Source organism: Scyliorhinus canicula, chromosome 12, assembly GCF_902713615.1.
Source record: "Scyliorhinus canicula chromosome 12, sScyCan1.1, whole genome shotgun sequence".
NCBI classification, from domain to species: Eukaryota; Metazoa; Chordata; class Chondrichthyes; order Carcharhiniformes; family Scyliorhinidae; genus Scyliorhinus; species Scyliorhinus canicula.
The window spans coordinates 151,924,665-151,945,136 of record NC_052157.1 but is presented as its reverse complement, the minus strand read 5'-3'; the positions used below and the strand labels follow the sequence as shown (position 1 = coordinate 151,945,136).

At 45.8% G+C, this 20,472-nt stretch overlaps 1 protein-coding gene across 13 annotated transcripts in view; it reads right to left on the bottom strand.

Moving 5' to 3' along the window:
• Nucleotides 1-4,495: 4,495 nt before the first annotated feature.
• The window catches only part of msi2b (musashi RNA-binding protein 2b), a 547,783-nt gene continuing 531,806 nt past the window's right edge, over nt 4,496-20,472 (bottom strand). For 7 of the 13 annotated variants that reach the window (XM_038814534.1, XM_038814543.1, XM_038814540.1 and 4 more), the window contains 4 exons: nt 20,125-20,196; nt 17,742-17,950; nt 11,404-11,486; nt 4,496-5,040 (listed from right to left, as the gene is read on the bottom strand). In XM_038814534.1, coding sequence (XP_038670462.1) covers nt 11,445-11,486; nt 17,742-17,950; nt 20,125-20,196 — 323 coding nt within the window. In that variant the 3' untranslated portion in view covers nt 4,496-5,040; nt 11,404-11,444. Of the gene's footprint in view, nt 5,041-11,403; nt 11,487-17,741; nt 17,951-20,124; nt 20,197-20,472 lie in introns of those variants that run through there. The other 6 variants (XM_038814535.1, XM_038814541.1, XM_038814546.1 and 3 more) reach the window with 3 other exon arrangements.

Here is a 20,472-nt window from a genome sequence, read left to right as displayed (position 1 = left end):
TGGCATCCCGTTAACATCTACCAGTCTACAATAACCATGTTAGATGTATCCTTAGCGGTCTCAATCTGCTAAAGGAGTTGGAGAACATTTGTTTGAGACCAGCTCCCGCATAGAGAGCTCAGTACCAGGAGAATGGGAAAATCTGCCCAATAACCGAGTTCCCGACTGCCAGAGGGCAGAATTACTAAAGGGATAAATGATAAAGCTGTATTTCCAATTCTCCTTGCATCCCATCAACAGTGAGTGCGCCCCAACACCAGTCTGCCTGGCCACACAAATTCACTCATTTCCATTCTCAAACTGGCTGACAACCGACTCAGTTCAAGACCCCCCCCCCCCCCAACCCAGCTCCCCCGAGAGAGAAAAGAAAAAGGTTCACTCTGTCAATTTGCATTAATGTTGAGCACTGCTGGTTTTAGCCAGAGGCTGCAATTGGCACATTAAAGTGAATCCTGGTCTAAAAGGTTAATTCCAAAGACATTAAACAATTGAGCTAACGGCCAAACCCGTCAATAGGTTTCAGCACAATGTTGAAAGTATGGATACTATTCGTTGGTGCCATGTGTAAGTCATTAACCAAGGTATCCTCTGGTCCTGAATCACACACGGGACCTTCTAAAGTGTGAGGGGAACTGATTCAGTGTGGACTCGGGGCAGGATAGCGGAGAGTAGAATCAATTCATTCTCTGCCATCTTAATCTGGAATATTGTAGGCGTTTCAAACATGTGAGGTCAGGGTGAGGTCAAAGGGTCAGGATGTCCCAAGTGCGGAAAAGGTCAGATCTTAAATGAAAAGCTATTATTCCTACAGCAGCCTTCAATAACCTCAGGACCTCGCAACGAGCTCCAGCCAATACCATGCGGGGTACAAATGCCAGGGAAAATGAGTCCACATAATTCCTTTTCTTTCGGTGCCCACATTGTGGCCTGTGGTGGCAATGGTCAATCTCATCACTGGTGAGGCAACCTTCACAGGGAACCTTCCAATTTAGAAATGGCACCCTTGGTGTCGCGTGACCTTGGACCATCCCTCTCTCTCTCTCTCTCTCTCTCTCTCTCGTTCCCCCCCCCCCCCCCCCCCCCCCCCCCACCGCCTGCCATTTTAAACATGATGCAGCCATTTATAGCTGCCGGCTTGGCAGCACCGGTGGAGCCTGTGGGACAATGGCAATCCAACCATGCTGCCAAACCTTCAGCTCCACACACTGCCGCATCTGGCATGGTCCACCTCGCACCGTCACTGTGGCCCACACCTGGTTTCCCCCCTCGCCCTTCACCTCCGGTTCAAGTTTCTAACGGCCGCACCTCAGCCGCACCGAGTTCAGTCAAACAGCTTTCAGGTCAGGGAAAAAAAATCACCAACACTTGCCCAATGAATTGAAACTAGTCTAAGCAAGATGTGTAACATTCATCAGCTGTAAACTGCTGTACAATGAAAAATAAAATTTGAGCAAAACAGAGCCATGCTACCTTAAAGTCCAAGCTACAAGACCAAATTAAAAAATAAAAAACTGTATGGACTCCTCTTAAAGTGACAGAATTCAGTCACAAAAAACCTCAACAAACCCAACGTTCTAGACGAGTGAGAACTAAAGTAATCCTTACTATATAGGCAGACACATTAAAACATATTTTATTTCTTCAAAAATATTTGTGCAGTGGGCCACTGGGACTGTGGTTATGTGTATATAAACATTAAAACTTATTACACAATCACTTTTTTTTATCAATTTCATCTGAGATTTTAAAAAAATATGGATTCTTTTCTTAATAAAATCATTTTCATAATTATAGCTTGTGTCCCTCTTAAAAATAATAAAAATCCAGTTTTGCATATCTAGCATTAGCATTTAAGGTAGTATGGCGACCCCTTTAAGAGACAAGGGTGGGGAATCCACTTAATGCCTTTCATTTGCCAGCATTACAATGTCATGAAAGCTTTGGTTAGTTGAAACCATGTCAGATCCGCAGAATTGCCCCAACATTAGAATGGTTAATAATTACCTTCCTTTTTTTTTTAATTATTAATTATTAAATACAGGAAATCCTATCCTTACTGGTCCTAGATCTCATTTAACTACATCTAATAACTTGTATTTACTTTTTTTTTTCCTTAAAAAAACTTTTTAAACTTTTTTTTTCCTTTTGAACTTACAGTATGTCTACATCTAATACTCGAGATTTATTATTGGAGAGAGAATTAGTTTGTCTTAAAAATCACTACGCTAAGCATCAAAGACAGCACTCCAGGACAATAGCAACTGTACACACTAGCAAAAATACATCAATGTGTAACAATGAACCAGGGGCAGAGGGGATGTGGAATTTATCTCCATCAGGCGAAGGGGAAGTGAGGAAAAATAAAATAAACTAGGAAATACAGTACAGAATTATCAACAACCCCCCCAAAAATATATATATATTTATCAATACAAATGTTCCCTGATTACAATCAGATCTTAGGGAACTATTGTTTTTTTCTCGCAAGAACCACTTGCATCTTCTTTAAAATGCACGTTACTATTTTACTTTCCCTCCTTGATCAAATCTTTTCTCGCTTATAAAAATCTTGAGCTTCCAGCGTTTTACAAACCAGTTGTTTCGAAGACAAAAAATAAATCAGGGATTAAAAAAAAAAAGACTATTGTTATTTTTTTCTTCTTTTTTATAAACAACCCCAACGGGATCCACCGTCGTTTTAACGTCCTAGTATTTGGCCACCTCTAAAGTTGCCTGCTTCTGTTCATAGCCAGGCCACGCGTTAATCACTAACTCTTCTGGTACCTACCAAATCGAGGAGTGCAGCAGTTACCCTATCTCTCGTTTATCAGCGTGTTAACAAAGGGTCTCTAATAGTACCAGGTTCCGCATGTCAAAGAATTACTGCTATTTCGTTGTTCCCCCCGAAAAAAAACCAAAGGATTTGTTGCTTTGTCTCGCTGTAAACAAACCTGCAACACTTCATCACACCACCTAATAAGTTGTCATTCTATTGGCTGTTTGAGCCCTACTTGTCTCAATTTAAGTTAAAAATAAAAGACAAATGTAACAAAAAGAAATTAGACAATCCTTCATACATCTCTGCCCACCCCCCCCACGTCAAAGGGGATCCAGGACCATTAAAAAAAAGCCAAATAATTAACATGTGCAAATAGGAACTGTCAGTTTCTCCCTCCCAATCACAGTGCAACGATATTTTTTTTAAATGTTATTTTAATTATCTTTAAGTCTACAATAAATTAATCTTTAGAATGCTTCTATGCTGAACCCAAAACAGCACTGAGGTATTCGTGAAAGCTTTCTTTTTGCTCTTTAATTCAGTAAGACAGAGTAAAATGGATAAGAGGCTTGCGTGAGTATTTTGTTTTGCACTGCCGTCGTCTATTTGTCTAATCAGGCAGTACAGTGACTGACAGGGCACTTGTCTAACAACAGACTAAAGAGAGAAAAGTTAATGGTTGGAATATGACAATAATTCACCTGCAGTTGACTCCAAGGTGGGACCTGTTTGACATATTATTTGGACTACTTCTTCAGTCTACGAAGTGAAAAATATTCTTTTTTTCCCCATTTCTGGTGTGAAATGTTCAATTGACAAAAAAAAATAAAATAAAAGTACAATTGAGACAACCTGAGACCCAAGATACTTGGCTCCAGCTGTCCAAAGGGGCTTGAAATCGACTAGAAATTAACATACTGGTAATGACACGAGTACAGTCAATAATTCCACCAGAGTCATCTACAGAGCAAGCTGAACAGTGTTACGCTAGTATTACAGTGCAGCCCAGGCAACCAAGCTTGGCAGGGTTTCCAACTTACATCCGAGTTAATAGGTTCCTTACTTTGCCAAGTGTGCCATCATCCCAGAGCAGCACCATAAGCAACAAAAATAAAACCCCCAAAACATTTCTTTCTCTCTCTCTCTTCCTTTTTCTCTCTCTCTCTCTCTCTCTTCCTCAATCGCTCTCTTTGAATAGAATATACGCAGCCACTTGGAATCGTTATTTACAGTATTTGAGACTTCACAACTTCAACAACAGAATAATAAAACACCTTATACGCTTTAAATGACGACCCAAAATTAAACACAAACCAGTGAAAACAGTACTCATAGAAAAAAGGACTTTGAGAAAAGAAATCTCAGAGTCCCGACCTTATTGCCAAAAGTGGAGCTAAACAAGATACAGTTGCAGAACGAAAGAAAAAATAGATTTATTTCTGATGGTTAGTCAGGCTACTTTCCCGCTCATTCTAGACGACTACATTTAAAGCAGTACAGACTCCCCCCTCCCCACCACCCCCCTCTCCCCTGTCTCACTGGCTCTGGGCAGTAACCTTCTCACAGGGAGACAGCCCTTGTGCTAGAATATTCCACCGTCTCCCCTTCGTCAGTCTTCACATTTGTTTCTGGCATTTACCTGAGCCGCTGCCTCGTCTCCAAAACCGCTCCCCCCCTCCCCCTCCCCCTCCCCCCACCCACCCCTAAACCCCCCCCCCCCCCTTAAAACACCTACAGTTCTTCAGAATTCATAAACTCTGGGGAGGAAGGTTCTTAAGGACTAAAACGAGGGGCTCTTTCCCAGCCAAAACGACACACACACACACACACAAAGATTGAAGAGATTACATTGCAGGATTAATGGTGTCAGAAATATTATACACAGTCTAAGAACTACATATCACTACCCATAACACAAATAGCAGGGAGGAAAATAATATCGGTGATTCAAATAAATTTCAAAATAAATCAAGGAACACTAAAAAGACTATTATTATTAATAATCATTTAAAATGCCATTTTCTTTATACCCTAAGATTATAATACAGTAGACCACTGAGATGATGCAATTTAATTTTTCGTTTTAAAAAATCAATCAGTCCACAGTGTGCCACCTCCAGTTTTCTTTCCTCAGTGATGATGTAGTGCTCATTTGTGTGTGTTTTTGTTAAAAGTTTCCTCTTCTTCACTTTGATGACTTCACCTGAATCTGGGACCAGTCAGAAAGTTCGGCCAGTCTTGCAAGGAGCTCCTGATAAACTCTGTGGAGGTGCGGACGTGGGCAAAAGAGGGGAGGGTTGGGGGGGGGGGGGGGGAGGGGGGTAAGAGTGAGGGGAGGCCAACAGGAAGGGGTCGGAGGGAGAAGAGCAGAATAAAAGGTTAACTCGCACCGCTGAACATTGTCGAGTCGCGACAGAGACAACACCAAACGGGGGAATTGCGAAGGGACGCAAACTGCAAGAGAGAAAAGAAAAAGAGGCTAAAACACGACTGATGGATGCACGAGAATGCAGGTGGGGAGGATGCACAGTAGTTTGCACGACAGGAGAAATGAGAAACTGCGACGGGGGGGATGGGGTAAGAATATCGTTCAGGTGCAAATCCACATGGACTTGCCTAATGTTTGATCTCTCAGCTGATTGGATCACTGCCAGATGAGCTATCCTGTTGTCCCTCTCACTATGGTTCCATTTGGAGCTGGTCACCACTGCCCAGCAAGCCCAGCAAGACACACTGAGGAATCAAAGTAGCTTGGGTACCTGAGGGATCGCTTCCTTGGTTCCCCCAGAGGCAATGTGGCAGATTCACTGCTTCATACGCTTCTTATCTTACCCGTCGCTGGAAGTTTCTTCCCTTCCCATGTCCCCCACATTAGGCGATATTCTCTGTGAGAGAGCAACTGCAAACCAGGGCACGTATATCAGGCATGGCTTGGACCAGTCTCCATGGGCAGCTACTCAACAACATTCCCCCCCCCCCCCCCCCCCCACCCCTGCCCACCTCCCCCAACCGCGTGGCTGAGACTTTCGAGTATTTCGCACGGATAGACACAGGTATGACCTGCTGCAAAGACACGGCGCTCACATCTAACTCCCTTCCCCTTTAGATCTCTCGTCTGGGGTGGCACGTTGGTGCAGGGGTTAGCGCTGCTGCCTCAAGGCGGATTGGCCCTTAATTGGAAAGAAATATAGATCTCCTGTCTGCTGATCGAATGTAAGCCCAAACAAACTATTGGAACTTGGGAAATGTCTGGTATTGTTCTGAACTGCAGCTCCATTATGGGGCACGCAAGACCCGTTTGGACCAGCATCAGTCAATTCGCAAGTTTTAGTGGTGTTTCCTGTCCAATGGCCCGTCGTCTGGAGTTATCCGCCCGGCATAAAATTTTTTAAAAAGAAATATCAAATCGCCATATTTAGGGGCAGGCTAACATGCAAAGCGTTGTGTTCTCATTATTCAAATGACATAACTTCTTTATTTTTTTGAAACTATCATTCAAGTGTTCCTAATCAGTTGAATACATCAATAATTTACATAAAGCAAGTGGGGAATTTCCGTTTGATATGTGTTTAATATGTTCCCCCACACTTTTATTCACTTTCACTTGAGATGACAGCAGGCAACACTGGTGCTTTAGCTTTGGTTTGACATTTTCTGTCCTCCGACTGTAGCTTAGACATTTGAAATAATTTGGATTGACTCCTCTATTAAAGTAAGAGTCATTAGTGTATTTAAATCCAATTGGTCTTTCAAAGGACTGGCACATGCACATTGGGCCAAATGGTCTACCTTCTGTTCTTTGTGTTCGTACACCGTAAACTTCTGACATCATTGCAAAGCTCTCATTATATTTTGATGGTACAACGTTTAAGCCTTTTCATACTCTCCCGTTAAACGCAGAGCGGCCAGAGTTCCTCTGAGAGCTGCAGGTGTGGGAGGTGGAGGGTGCCTTAATTGTTCCACTTGGCAGCTCCAGCAAGCTGAGAACGAAGACTTTGCAGCAAAAATTGTGAACATTTTAAAGCATGGGATCGCTGCTTCAGATTCAGGGCGATGGTCCTGAATTCATCAACTAAAAATTGAGGGTGGGGACCTGATTAAGTTAGAATCATAGAATCCTTACAGTGCAGGAGGCCATTCGGCCCATCGAATCTACACCGACCCTCTGAAAGAGCACTCTACCCAGGCTCAATACTCCACCCTATCCCCGTAACCCCACCTAACCTAACGCCAAGGGGCAATTTAGCATGGCTAATCTGACCTGCACATCTATGGACTGGGGGAGGAAACCGGAGCACCCGGAGGAAACCCATGCAGACTCGGGGAGAACGTGCAAACTCCACACAGACAGTCACCCGAGGCTGGAATCGAACCCGGGTCCCTGGAGCTGTGAGGCAGCAGTGCTAACCACTCTGCAGCCGTGCCGCCCTGTTGGGCCACCTGAGATCATCAGCTGCCTCCTGTGATGGTGTGTGCATCACACACACCATTGGCACCAAGGGGCTCTGGTTACCCAGGATTCTGACTGCATGGACTTGATGATTGATTGTGGCTGTTGATTTAGATTTATTTTACACAAGTGGAGCAGGTGGGTCTCTTTAGAATTGCTGAGTGGGTTTCAATGCGGGAGATTACAATAGTGGAGGGCAAAGCTTTTGTCAGTCCCAGCTTCGAATAGTCGGGGATTATGCGGGAGATACACAAATGTACAAGGGTGACTGTTTTTAAAATTCTTTCATAGGGCGTGGGCAGGGTCGTTACTCATCCTGAATTTCCCTAAAACTGCTTGGCTTGCCGGACCATTTCCGAGAGCAAGTTTAGAGTCAACCACATTGCAGTAGTTCTGGAGTCACCGAAGATTAGTGGACCCGATGGGGTTTTTAACGATAAAAATCGACAATGGTTTCATGGTCACCATTGTGGAGGCTAGCTTTTCAGTTCCAGATTTATTAATTGCATTTAAATTCCACTAGCTGCCAGGGTGGGATTTGAGCCCTGACCTGGGTATCTGGACAGTCACATTACCGCTGTGCCATCTCCTCCCCTCAATTAGCAAGCGGGCTCTGGGGCCTTTACTAACAGTCGTATTGCACCATCCTCCTCTAGCCAGTACAGACAGGGTTACAGATTCCTCTTATAGAGGAGAGCATACTCGCAGGACGGAGATGATCGCAGTGGGGAAACAGGCCACGGCGTAGGAATTAAGAGTCCTTACTGAGGACAGAATAAATGCATCTACCAAGATGGTTTCATCAGCAGGGCCGTACAACCACACAGCAATCAAAGCTTAGCATCTTAACTGTCGACCCGGAAGGGCAGATGCTCAGTCAAGTTATAAAGCAGGCCTAAGCCAGGAGGCTGAAGGATGCCTCGCTGAGCACTTATTGAGTCGCGACAGTGGTGTGTTCTGCACTAAATGGGGTCGTCCACTGAACTAGAACAGTGATCAAACTAGTGACAAAAATGAGTCCGGACACACACTGGGCCAGGACGCAATAGATGAAATGGACCTGGAAATTAATGAAGAGGACACAGGAGGAAAAACTCAATGATCCAGGGGGCATAACAAGAGCAGAACAACTAACCCGTTTGGGAAACATTTGAATCCTCCCAAGACTGTCCTAGGACAGGGATTAAAATCAGTTGCTCATGATCATATGGGCATTGGGAAGTCGAGAAGGGAAATAGTTGGCTTCTGATCATTTCAATGAGGCGGGAGGGGAGAAGGCGATCTAACTTAGTAGCACGGGACAATGCTCTCGCCCTCCCTCGTACTACTTTCGCAACATCACAAAGTCTAGAAACGGGGCAGGCATCACCTCGCTACTGTCACATATTTTAAAAATTTAATTTAGAGCATCCAATTCCTTTCTTTCCAAATAAGGGGAAATTTAGCGTGCCCAATCCACCTACCCTGCACATCCTTGGGTTGTGGGGGCGAAACCCACGCAAACACGGGAAGAATGTGCAAACTCCACACGGACAGTGACCCAGGGCCGGGATCGAACCTGGGACCTCGGCGCCATGAGGCAGCAGTGCTAACCACTGCACCACCACGCCACCCTTTGCTGCTGTCACTTATGAACATAATATACAGGAAGGGCAGATTTACATGAAATGGAGTTTCGGAATTTTATGACCCATGCTGAATTTCCTGTTGATGAATTCCCAATCTTCAGCTGCTGGCAATTCCAGGATTGGAGCTGGAAACAGAAATTTCTAGGATTGTGCTCTAAACACACACCATCAGCAAAGAAAGCTGTTTCCTCCTCATTCAGACATTCCCAACCTCCTTACACCTCATTGGTCCTCAGTCCTCAGCAGCCTGACTTTACCCCCATGACTCCCACCAACACAGTTCAGGCACACAAGACAAGGAGATGGATATCCCGCTATTTGTCGAGCCAAAATGTCACATGAAGGAGACCATTCGGCCCATGCTGGATCTCCTAGGAATATTCCAGTCAGTCCCATTCCCCCTCTCAATCCGCGTAGCCCTGCTCCAATTTCCTTTTGAAATCATTGATTGAGGGGGTCAGAGCAGGGGGTCTCCTTCCCTCAAAGGACGATACCTGCGAGCAGGAATGTGCCAATAGTGAGGCTAGCTCTGAAAACAGGTGTTCAAAATTTCTTCCCATTGGTCAATTACAGAGCAGCCATCTCTCAGCCTGGGTGAGATCTCCTAATGCAGAACTGGCTCCACTCCCCGCCACCATAATCAGTTTTACCATTTTTCCCCCCTATTTTATTTATGCTGCTATCCGTAAGGTTTCCTCCCTTTATCCTGCTCCTCAATACCACCATCCAACACACTCCTCCACCCCCTCTCACACACTGAGGTAAAACTGTGGAATTCCAAACCTCCCTCGATCTTCTCACCCTCCCTCGGACTTCACAAACCCAACCTTTACCTCCTTTTGCCATCCTCCTTTCTACTCTACCAGTCTGGTGGTGTCCTTGGTGACTCTACCAGTCTGATGATGTCCTTGGTGATGACCGTTAACCCTGGCAGTTCCCCTTGACCTTGGGAATGTCTCTCCATTGCCAGTACGACCAAGGGAAAGCAATTAGGGCTTTCTTCAACACAGCGCGGCATTCTGCATGCGCTCACTCAGCTGGGGAACTCCCATTGCCTCTTCCAAAGGGGCTCCAAAAAAACAATTCTTTTTTTCCATAACAAACATGACGTTTGTGGCCAAACTAAGAAAACGAAAAACAGAACAAAACAGGCGGGGATTGAGAAGAGGAAGAAATAATTTGTATCCACGAATTTCACAACTGAAGGACATAAATAAAACACTTTGCAGCCAATGGTGTACATTTGAAATCCAATGGCCCAGGCTAATGCCCTGGCGACATGGGTTCAAATCCCACCAAAGCAGCCGGTGGAATGTGAATTCAATTAATCAATGAAATTGGTAAACCTGTTTCAGGAACGGTGACTGTGAACCTATCATTGATTGGTGTAAAAACCCAATCTGCTTCACTAATGTCCCTTTAAGTGGGAAATCTGCCATCCTTACCTGGTCTGGCCTACACGTGACTCCAGACCCACTGCCCTGTGGTGGACTCTTAAAAATACTCTCTGAGCGAGGGCAGTTAGGGATGGGCAATAAACCCTGGCCCAGTCAACGACGCCCGCTTCTTGTAAAATTAATTTTTTTTAAACGCAGCAGCCAAACTGAACAAGCTCTCACAGCCAACAATGAGGTGGCGGCCACGTCATCCGTTTCTCGTGATGATGGTTGAGAGATAAATGTTTGCTTCGCGACACCGGAAAGACCGTCTCTTCTTTGAAACAGCGGCAACGCGATGTTTGACATCAGCGGTGCCTCCCGCACACCATTACATCACTCATACACCGGCTATTGTATCTGCTGTCTCAGGTAGCATCGGCCAAATGTTACAGTTATCATGGTGCCGTGGACGTGTATCTGCTCAATAGTGCCTCCAGACTGCCCAAGCCAATCATACTCAGCGCCCTTGCTGCCCTGGCCAAATGTTCACGCGCATGCTGCACACAAGTCGGTCCCTTTAAGATACCATGCGTCTGAGACCCTGCAAAATTAAAGGGGCCATGCACCTAAACGAATCGCCTGCACACTACAAGAAAAATATCAAATGCTCCATTGGCTCTGGCCAATACTTATCCTTCGAATAACATAATTTGAGAAAAATCACTGCTGCTTGTGGGAACTTGCTGCGTGCAAATTGGCTGCCCCATTTACCGCGTTACCACGGCGAGCACACTTGCAAGAGTATTTCATGGACGCAAAGATCTTTGGGAGGTCCTGAGGTTGTGAACGGTGCTATTCGAACGCAGGTCTTTCTTTTCTCTTTCGGAGAGAATACAACGGGAGGCCCTATCTGCCCTGACGCTACTCAAGCCTGGATGCCAAAGGACACTAATCCGCCATGACGTCTGCGGCCTACACGGGATTCTTTCTCATACCGTACAACAGGGTACAGCTTAAGCGGTAGAAGAGTGATAATTAGGTAAATAAGGAATAAAGGAGAGGATGGAAATGCGCGTGTCAACGGGCGAGGGATGGATTAGCTACCTTAGGAAAAGCAAGGAAAGAAAATGGGATGGAATATATATATATATATATAATATGTAATACCTCAAACCTGAGATGGCAACCAACCAACCACCTGTTTGCTTTCAATGGTATCCGTTTGTGAATGCAGTCGCAATCAAGGGCCCCTAAAATCGCACAGTTATTAAGTCCGTCAGTGCTCAATACATATTCAAACAAGGAAACATTTCTCTTTTTCTTTTCAATAAAACACTAGCAAACTCCAAAAGACTGACGATTTAGCTACAGGAAGTGACCTGGTGTTGGGTCAATTAAGAGGTGGTTCAGCTAAACCGTCTTCCTCCTAACTGAACATAACTCTGCAGGCTTTAGAGGAATGCGGAAAACCTTCCCCAGACCTCAGGGAGTCTACGTGGGTCGGTGGGTTTGGGTGATCCAATGTGTGAATATCCCTTTAACTTTATCCATTTTCCTCTGACCCATTCAGTCCTTTTTGTTCAGGAAAGGATGTTATTCAAAATCAAACTCTACCAACTCATCACTTAACATAACCGTCATGAATAACAGCTTTCGCCCTCTTCATTCACAGTTACCCTGCGATCTAGAGAGAGGGAGCTTCAGCTACATCATACATTTCTTGCAGTCAATTTCTCACAGTAATCAAGGTGATTAACAGTTGCAATGTTAGTTTAGAAATAGACATCTATTTAAGAGCCAGAACGTCACTATATAAATCGGTGGAAATACACAAGGATCTGCACCTTTGCTACAGTGATCGCTACTTCCTCATGCTAAACTTCCTACTTATATGGGAAATTACTTTGTTAGAGACCGACGCCACTCGATTTTCGGGATCTGGCCTCTTGATGTTCGGGACCTGCGCCGCTCAATATTCGGGACCTGTGTCTCTCGATATTCGGGACACGCATCTCTCGATATTCGGGACCTGGGTCTCTCGATATTCAGGACACATATCTCTCGATATTTGGGACTTGGGCTTCTCGATATTCGGGACCTGGGCCTCTCGATATTTGGGACCTCTGCCTCTCGATATTTGGGACTTTCACCTCTGTACATTAGGGACCCGCACCTCTGTATATTAGGGACCTGCACCTCTGTACATTAGGGATCCGTACCTCTGTATATTAGGGACCTGCACCTCTGTATATTAGGGACCTGCACCTCTGTATATTAGGGACCTGCACCTCTGTATATTAGGGACCTGCACCTCTGTATATTAGGGACCTGCACCTCTGTATATTAGGGACCTGCACCTCTGTATATTAGGGACCTGCACCTCTGTATATTAGGGACCTGCACCTCTGTACATTAGGGACCTGCACCTCTGTATATTAGGGACCTGCACCTCTGTATATTAGGGACCTGCACCTCTGTATATTAGGGACCTGCACCTCTCTACATAGGGATTTAAAGTTCTTTTAAAAATTAATAAAAACAATAAATATATGATACACAAATCATTTTTGCATCTGACATATATATTCGAGACATGGCAGTCTGGACCAGGAGCATATTGTATTTGAATTGACTGCTTCTTCATGGCATCACTGTGCAGACAGGCTGTCAATCCCCACTCTGCTCTCATTCCCCCCCCCCCCCCCCCCCCAAAACCCCCCCCCACCCCCCCACCACACACAATTTGTATTCCAATGATTTGTTGGCAATTGGGGATTTACAGAATGGAGCAACCCATTCTGCTATGTACATCTCCTTCAGTCCACACCTTTAGGCCTGGTTGTTAGAGGTGACGGATGAACTATGGGCTGCCTGGGTGAGGTGCTGGCGATGGACCAAGCTTACTGTTCCTACTGCTGCACTGCCTGCTTCCCTCTTTCTCATCCTCCTCTCTCTCCCTCCCTCCCAAAAGATATTAGGAGCAGGCTGACAATAACCCTCCAATATCTTGGCCAAAAGGTTCCTTCCTTGTGGACAACAGGTGTTGGCCGGTTCATGGAGCCCTCACTCCTATCCCCATTCCTCAACGCGCTCACTGTGCACTGTTCCCCGGCAATAATAATGGTCAGAGAGTGGAGCCCAGTTTATTCACATCCGTGTCGGCTGAGAGCAGCGAACGGAGGTCAGCGATTTGCCTCCTCTGTGAGGCGGAGTGTTAATTTGGGCAATGTCTTTAGCCCGGTGAGGCTTCAGTAAAGCTTCGACCTTTTAATTCACGATGGGTCAGGGTGGCAGCTTGTCACAGCGAAAACTAACGTCTGGCTTGGCAAAATCACAGAGTAAAGAATATTGCCCGCTACTTGGGTGGGTGGGGTGATGTAGCAACCTGGGGGTTTGGTTGTGGGGGGGGGGGGGGGAAGAGAAGACATGATTTCTCAGCCCCAAGAGGCACGCAAAAGTTCTGAATTTAGCAGTCATGGGTCCTGAAAGGGCATGGGCGGGACACGGGTCATTGGGCACTCAACCCAAATCCTGCTCCCTGTTATTTCGACGTCATGGACAAAATAAGTGAAGGCTCACTTAAAAAGCAGGGGGAGGGATTTCAGACAGTGTGTCACACGCTGGCGCACCACGTTGTGTCGTCAGGGTCACGGTATCGTTAAGACCCCCGATATTTGCAATATGCTGGGGGCGGTTTGCAAAGCGTTACCTTACCAGGATTGACAGCCTCTCCTCAGGATTCATATGGGTTCATGCGAACACATCTAATATCAGAGCACAGCATCGTGATGCAAACACATACAGTTAAGAGGCGAGTTTCAACTCCAAAGCCACAGCATTTCATCTCATTGGTCTATATTGGCTGGATCAGAATTCTGGAGAATGCTCTGCGATATTCTCCGAGAGATTAGAAAAGAGGGTTTGACACTCTTCCCCTTCGCCTGTGGTGGTGGTGGGGGGTGGTTAAGAACTCGGGATGATTTAGGACTGAGGTGAGGGGGAAACTCTTTCACACAGAGTGTTGGAAATCTTTGGCACTCTCGGAGAATTGGGAATTCTCAGTCTCTCGAGTAGCGGCAGGGTCCCGGGTTCTATTCCCCGCTGGGTCACCGTCTGTGCGGAGTCTGCACGTTCTCCCCGTGTCTGCGTGGGTTTCCTCCGGGTGCTCCGGTTTCCTCCCACAGTCCAAAGACGTGCAGGTTAGGTGGATTGGCCACGCTAAATTGCCCTTAGTGTCCAAAAAGGTGAGGAGGGGTTATTGGGCTACGGGGAGAGGGTGGAAGTGAGGGCTTAAGTGGGTCGGTGCAGACTCAATGGGCCGAATGGCCTCCTTCTGCACTGTATGTTTTATGTTCTGTATTCAAGACTGAGGCCGATAGATTTTGGAACACTAAGGGGCCAGGAGGATTGAGACAGGAATTTGTGCTAGGGTGGAGGATCAGACATGATTTTATTGCAGCAGCGGAGCAAGCTCAAAGGCCTGTGTGGCCAATTCCTGCTCCTATTTCTTATGCCCTTATTAGCAACAACAAAAATAATGATAAAATAAATCTCACATTTGCAGCATCGCCTGACAGTTCCGGGTCAGGCTACTTATGTGTAAACCTCAGGGAGATTCACTTTGAGTCTTAACTTTATTTATTTTTTCTCTATAAATTTAGAGTAGCCAATTCATTTTTTTCCAATTAAGGGGCAATTTAGCGTGGCCAATCCACCTAGCCTGCACATTTTTGGGTTGTGGGGGCGAAACCCACGCAGACACGGGGAGAATGTGCAAACTCCACACAGACAGTGACCCAGGGCCGGGATCGAACCTGGGACCTCGGCGCCGTGAGGCAGCAGTGCTAACCACTGCACCACCTTGCTGCCTTTAGCTTTATTTTTAAGATAATTTTGGTGAGGGACGGGAGCAGACAGGTTAACTCATGGCATGACAACTGAGCATTAATGTGGTACCTGAGTAGACTTTATTGCCAATTTGCATGACAAGATTTGGTGGCTATTGGCTGCTGCCAGAGTAATGGGCCTGACCTGCAGCAGGAAAGCTCAATATTTTGACAGACAATCACATTCAGGTTCTTTCTGAGAAGCCTGTTTTGGAAGGCCTTAAGTTAGGTCACCTGGGAAAGGAGGCAGTCACATGGGCCTGGGAGGACGGGGTGGGCAAGATCCTTTGTTTGCACTGACCCGAAAAGTAGGGATAGTTCCACATTCGGTGGAAACACGGGGGTTGAATGTCAAAGGGGTTAAAATAAGAGGTCTCAGTTTGAGGGGCTGTAAGGCAGGGGAGGGACGAGGGCGGTGATCGGCACCCATGGAGTTTTGGGAAAAGGAAATGAACCAAGATTCTGGCTCCTCCTCCCTTCACACACACTCTCACTGGAAAGTGGATGTGCGCAGACACGAAGGTAGGCCTGGACCACGTCCGTGGTCAAACATGCAGTCGGGCAAGAAATGATTGTTGTGCGATTCAGGTACCTCCCACACCGCCCCTAGTGGCACCATATCCAACATGAGGCAACATCTTCAGGAGAGGCCACAGAAAGGGATAGGAACAAATGCCAAAGAAAACATATCAGACAAGATCAGGGCCAGAAACAATTACTGGGTGAAGGCATCACAGCCTCCACAGACCAACGCAAACACTGTCCACTAGAATCATCAGTAAGGCAATCTTCCAGCCAGACATGCTGCACACAGTATCAGATCATCCATTAAATTAGCCTTAAGGAAAATGTAATAAAAGCATTTCTGTCCCTTGTCAATTCAAACATTCCAAATTGCACTAAATATTATAGGGATTTGGTGTTTTGAAATTGGTGTTTGGGATTGTGACTATTTCTGCCTTTTTATATTTCTTTGTGAAAACCCCAAAATTGCCACCTGCGATTATATACAGCTACAACTTGGGAGCCGCAGTGTCACAAGGGCTACTTAAAGAAGGGGTCAAACATGGCCATAGTACAGACAATCACATTGCATACAAGTATGATCCTGGTGTAGTTGTCTAGTAAACTGTTCCTGGGGTTTTCTGCACCTAATATGTTAAAGATCTCTGTCCTGGTGTGTGTAACATTTCACAATTTCCTCTATCCTGTTGTGTGTAACATTTAACAATTCCCCTATCCTGTTGTGTCAAACATTTAACAATTCCCCTATCCTGTTGTGATTTAACAATTCCCCCATCCTATTGTGTGTAACATTTAAAAATTCCCCCATCCTGTTGTGTGTAACATTTAACAATTCCCCCATCCTGCTGTGCCTGACGTTTAAGGTTTTCCCCATCATGCTGTGCCCTATGAAATGTGACATCTGTGGCACCCTTTGCCCTGTTGAGTGTGACACATCTGATCCATTTTTTTATGCTTCTTGGTCAAGGTTCGGTCGTCGGTTTTCAGACAGAAATATTTTTATTTCACTTTCTTTAAGCAAATAATGCTAACCATGCATTTAATAAAAAAAACTGCAAGTTAAACAGCAAACATTCAGTATTAATTATTAGAGTTACTGAACCTTCTGGAGTGTGACATTGTGATTCACCCCCACTAGGATGATGTGCCCTAACTGTACCTCGAGGACTTTCTCTTATATACCTGTACAGGATGCCTTGGATATGAAAATTATTACTGTTACATGGCTTAACAGCTAAAGGACAAAAAGTACGTAATGGAACTTTTAAAATCCGCACACACTGAAAATATATTGCTTACGCTTTTTTTCCCCAAAATAGTGCAATATACCCATTTGTTCCCTCCCCTTTTCAAATGAACAACTTGTGTTAAAAGTTTACTTCTTTTACACCGGACAGAAAAAATTAATAAGTAACAACATCAGCTGCTCAGGAGACACAGATAACACACTCCAGATGAAAACCAGCCCAACCTCTGACCTTGCTTCAAGCGAGACGGCCAATCCCATGTGTGTACCCACGAAGAAGGGAACAATGAATCATGCCGATTGGTAAACGGTGCGTGGGGAAGTATAACCAGCGACAGGATCGCCGTATCTTAAGGAAGCTCGACAAATTTAGGTGGCATTTTATAGACATTTGGGGTTGGGTTTTTGTGCCTCCCATTCATAAATCGTAAGGTGATTTCCCTGCCATGAATGGGTCTTACACTAGATTGTTACTCTTCAGTCTCTTCGACTTTAAATAAAACTTTAAATCTTAAAAGAAAAGTTGTTTTTTTTCCCTGGCGAATTCTCAAATAAGCCTCAGGCCTCCAATATTGGGCAAGTTAAAGACACAGGCAGATGAGCAATGGCCGGTGGAATATATATACTGAAGGATAAAGCCTCAGTCAGAGGTTAGGGTTGGGTTGTCTCTCAGCTCTTTAGGTCTTTATGGTTTTAATTTCAGACCAAATGCTTGTGTTAAGCAAAGGTGGAAAAGAGAGTGCAGGGAGAGGGAGGGCGGGAGAGAGAGAGAGAGAGAGGAGATGAGGGAGGGGAGGGGTGGATGGAGGAAAACAGAGAGAAAGGGGATGAATTGAAATCACACTTACCCCAATGCCGTGTCCAAAGCCAGAACCGGGTTGGGGACTGGTAGCACTCATGTAGTTACCGACACCAGAGTCTTGGCTGGCTGTACCATAAATATCAGCAACTGGGCCTGGACTGTTGGCTCCAGGGAATCCACCAGGCCGTGCTGGGTTGGTGCCTGCTGGGGAAGCAGGGGCGCCATAATTCGGTTGAGCACTGTAGCTATTCAGGACTGGTGTGTAGAGAATAGAACTGGGTATGAGGCACGAGCATAGTATGCATAAAATCAATGCCAAACACTACAACAGCCTAAGGCCCCATGTTCTAACACTCAGTCCAAGACCATGCGATAAGACAACAGCGGTACTTACGATAGATAAGTCAGCCCGTTACTACTGCTAAAAAGCTCGGAGGCACTACACACCCACCCACCCTCACCCACCACCTATCCCCCAAAAGAACACAATCATCCAACACAGAGACCATCGGCGCGTATTGCTACCTTCCGTCACATCAGATCTGATACTCATGCAGGAATAACAATCTCTAGATCAGGCCGTGTTGAGACACCATTCACATCCCATGCAAACTACAAGGAAGCTAGATTTTCTACCACACAGCATGTTAATAAAATGGCAGCTACGGTGAACAATATCCAGAGTCTAAACACAAAAAAACGTCGACAGTTCTAGGGCAGTCTAGGGACTCGTGAGGAAACAGGTCGTTTTCCAGGAGGGCTGGGCTAAAGTTTCTCAACCTCCGCAGCTCTTCCACCTCCGGGGAGGACCGAGTTGGAAAATCTTTCTTTCAAACAGCGGACGGGGTGTGAAGTGCAAAAACAAAATATGCCCGCGATGATAAATATATTGTCATCGGGGCGGGGGTAGTGACAGAGAAAGTTGGGGGAGTGATTGGGGGGGGAGGATGATCCCAAAGTGCATCGAAAACATTGGGAGTGAAACTTGTCCCTGGAGAAAGTATAAAATAGGCAATAGTGAATTGTCTGCCTGGTTTACACTCCCGCGCCCACCGCCCCACCCATTAGTGCAATGTGGGGTGGTATAAAACTGGGTGTGTTATTCACAATCACTGAGGGCTAATTTCACCCCCCCCCCCCCACCTCCTCGACCTACATCATGTCCTCAGTAACACTGCATCAACACTTAATGTACGACAATTAGTGATGTTCAAAAGGCTGTTGAATTCCCCTCCTGGCAAACTCAAATTTGTATGTGTTTATTCAGTACAGAGAGTGGCATGGTCTGTGACCAGATCCCCAGTTGATGGCACCACATGGCCCGTGGTCGACCCAAGGTAATTGGCTATGAGTCACCTCACTGTACGCTCATTGGAAAGGGCCCACTGCGGAAGCAGGAACGTCCGCAGCATTGTCCCTCGGGGGCGCAAATCTCTACTGTTGGTTCAAAATGGGGCACGTTGCGTCTCAGAATTTAATTTCAATTTGGGTCCGAGTCAACCAACTTGGAAATACCATGATAAATATCAATCCAAACCCAGAGATTGGTGCTCCAACTTACAGTCGCCTCACACAAGGTGGGAATTATCTTAACGTGAAAACTGTGTTGAAACCAAACCAATCTTTTTGAATTGGCGGGTGGGGGGGTTTATTTTAAAAATCAATGAGGTCACGCCAAAATATGTGCCTGGAATGAAGTGACAACTAAGCAACATTCAATATCCCAGCCTTTCTCGCATCTCTAACCACAACATCAGTGTTCTCTGGTCTGAATTCTATGCTCATTTTGCAAGACAGCGTCTCAAGTCTTCGCTCCCAAGATCACCAACTGACTAACTTACAGGAGCCCCCTTTCTCACCCCGAGGTCATCTCTGAGCGGCTGGGCTGTGCCGTGCCCAAACTAACTTGGTTCAAGCTCAGACGGACTCCAAATGTAGTCGTCGCTCTTCTCGCCAGTAATGATGTCATTGCGAAAAAAGGCGCAGGGTAAATGAGCGTCCGGCCAATGGCCAGAATGGCTTTCGTTTTAGCTCTTGCTGGCTATGAATGTCAATGCAATGGGGGGGGGTTGGTGTAAATTCTCAAGTACTGGTTGAACAACGCAATCGATGAGAACTGGGAGGCCACCCAAATCCCGGCCATTTACTTAGAAATAAACGGGGAATAAGGATTATTGCTAAAGGATGCTCCGTATCCAATTTACAGTGAAACCTGTATTAAACAGTCACCTTGAAGCCTGAACCAAAGAGATTGCTTGAGGCAGGTGGCGGGGGAGTCCTGAGTTGTGGCGGGGAGTGAAGTGGTGGAGAATAATCGAGAAGGTCCTTGTGCCCAACCCTCCTCCCCCTGCCCTTCCCAAGGGCAGAGATCCTGACTCTGTACCAGGGCAACACGTTAATCTCTAAGATGCAGGATCTAATTTACTTACATTGCTTACCTGTCATTTTTACCAGTGGTTGTGGCCACGTTAGCAGGTGGCTGTTTAATCCGGGTGCAGACCCTATTTAATTAAATTAGAAATTTGTTGGTTCTGAGAAGAACTTGCTGCGTAAGACAGGTGACTTTAATCTAGGTGACCATGAGGACAGGTTTTACTGTACCCACTTTCACAAACCCCCCCCCCCCCCCCCAAACAACAAAAATCACGAGGCATGTGCAATTTTACTTAAAGGGTCCATGTCATCTTGTTGACACACCCACCAATTACTCTGTCATCGTACGCTGGCTCCTGAGGACACTGAAGTAGCTGAAGGGATGTCGCCCACTTCCAAGGAAT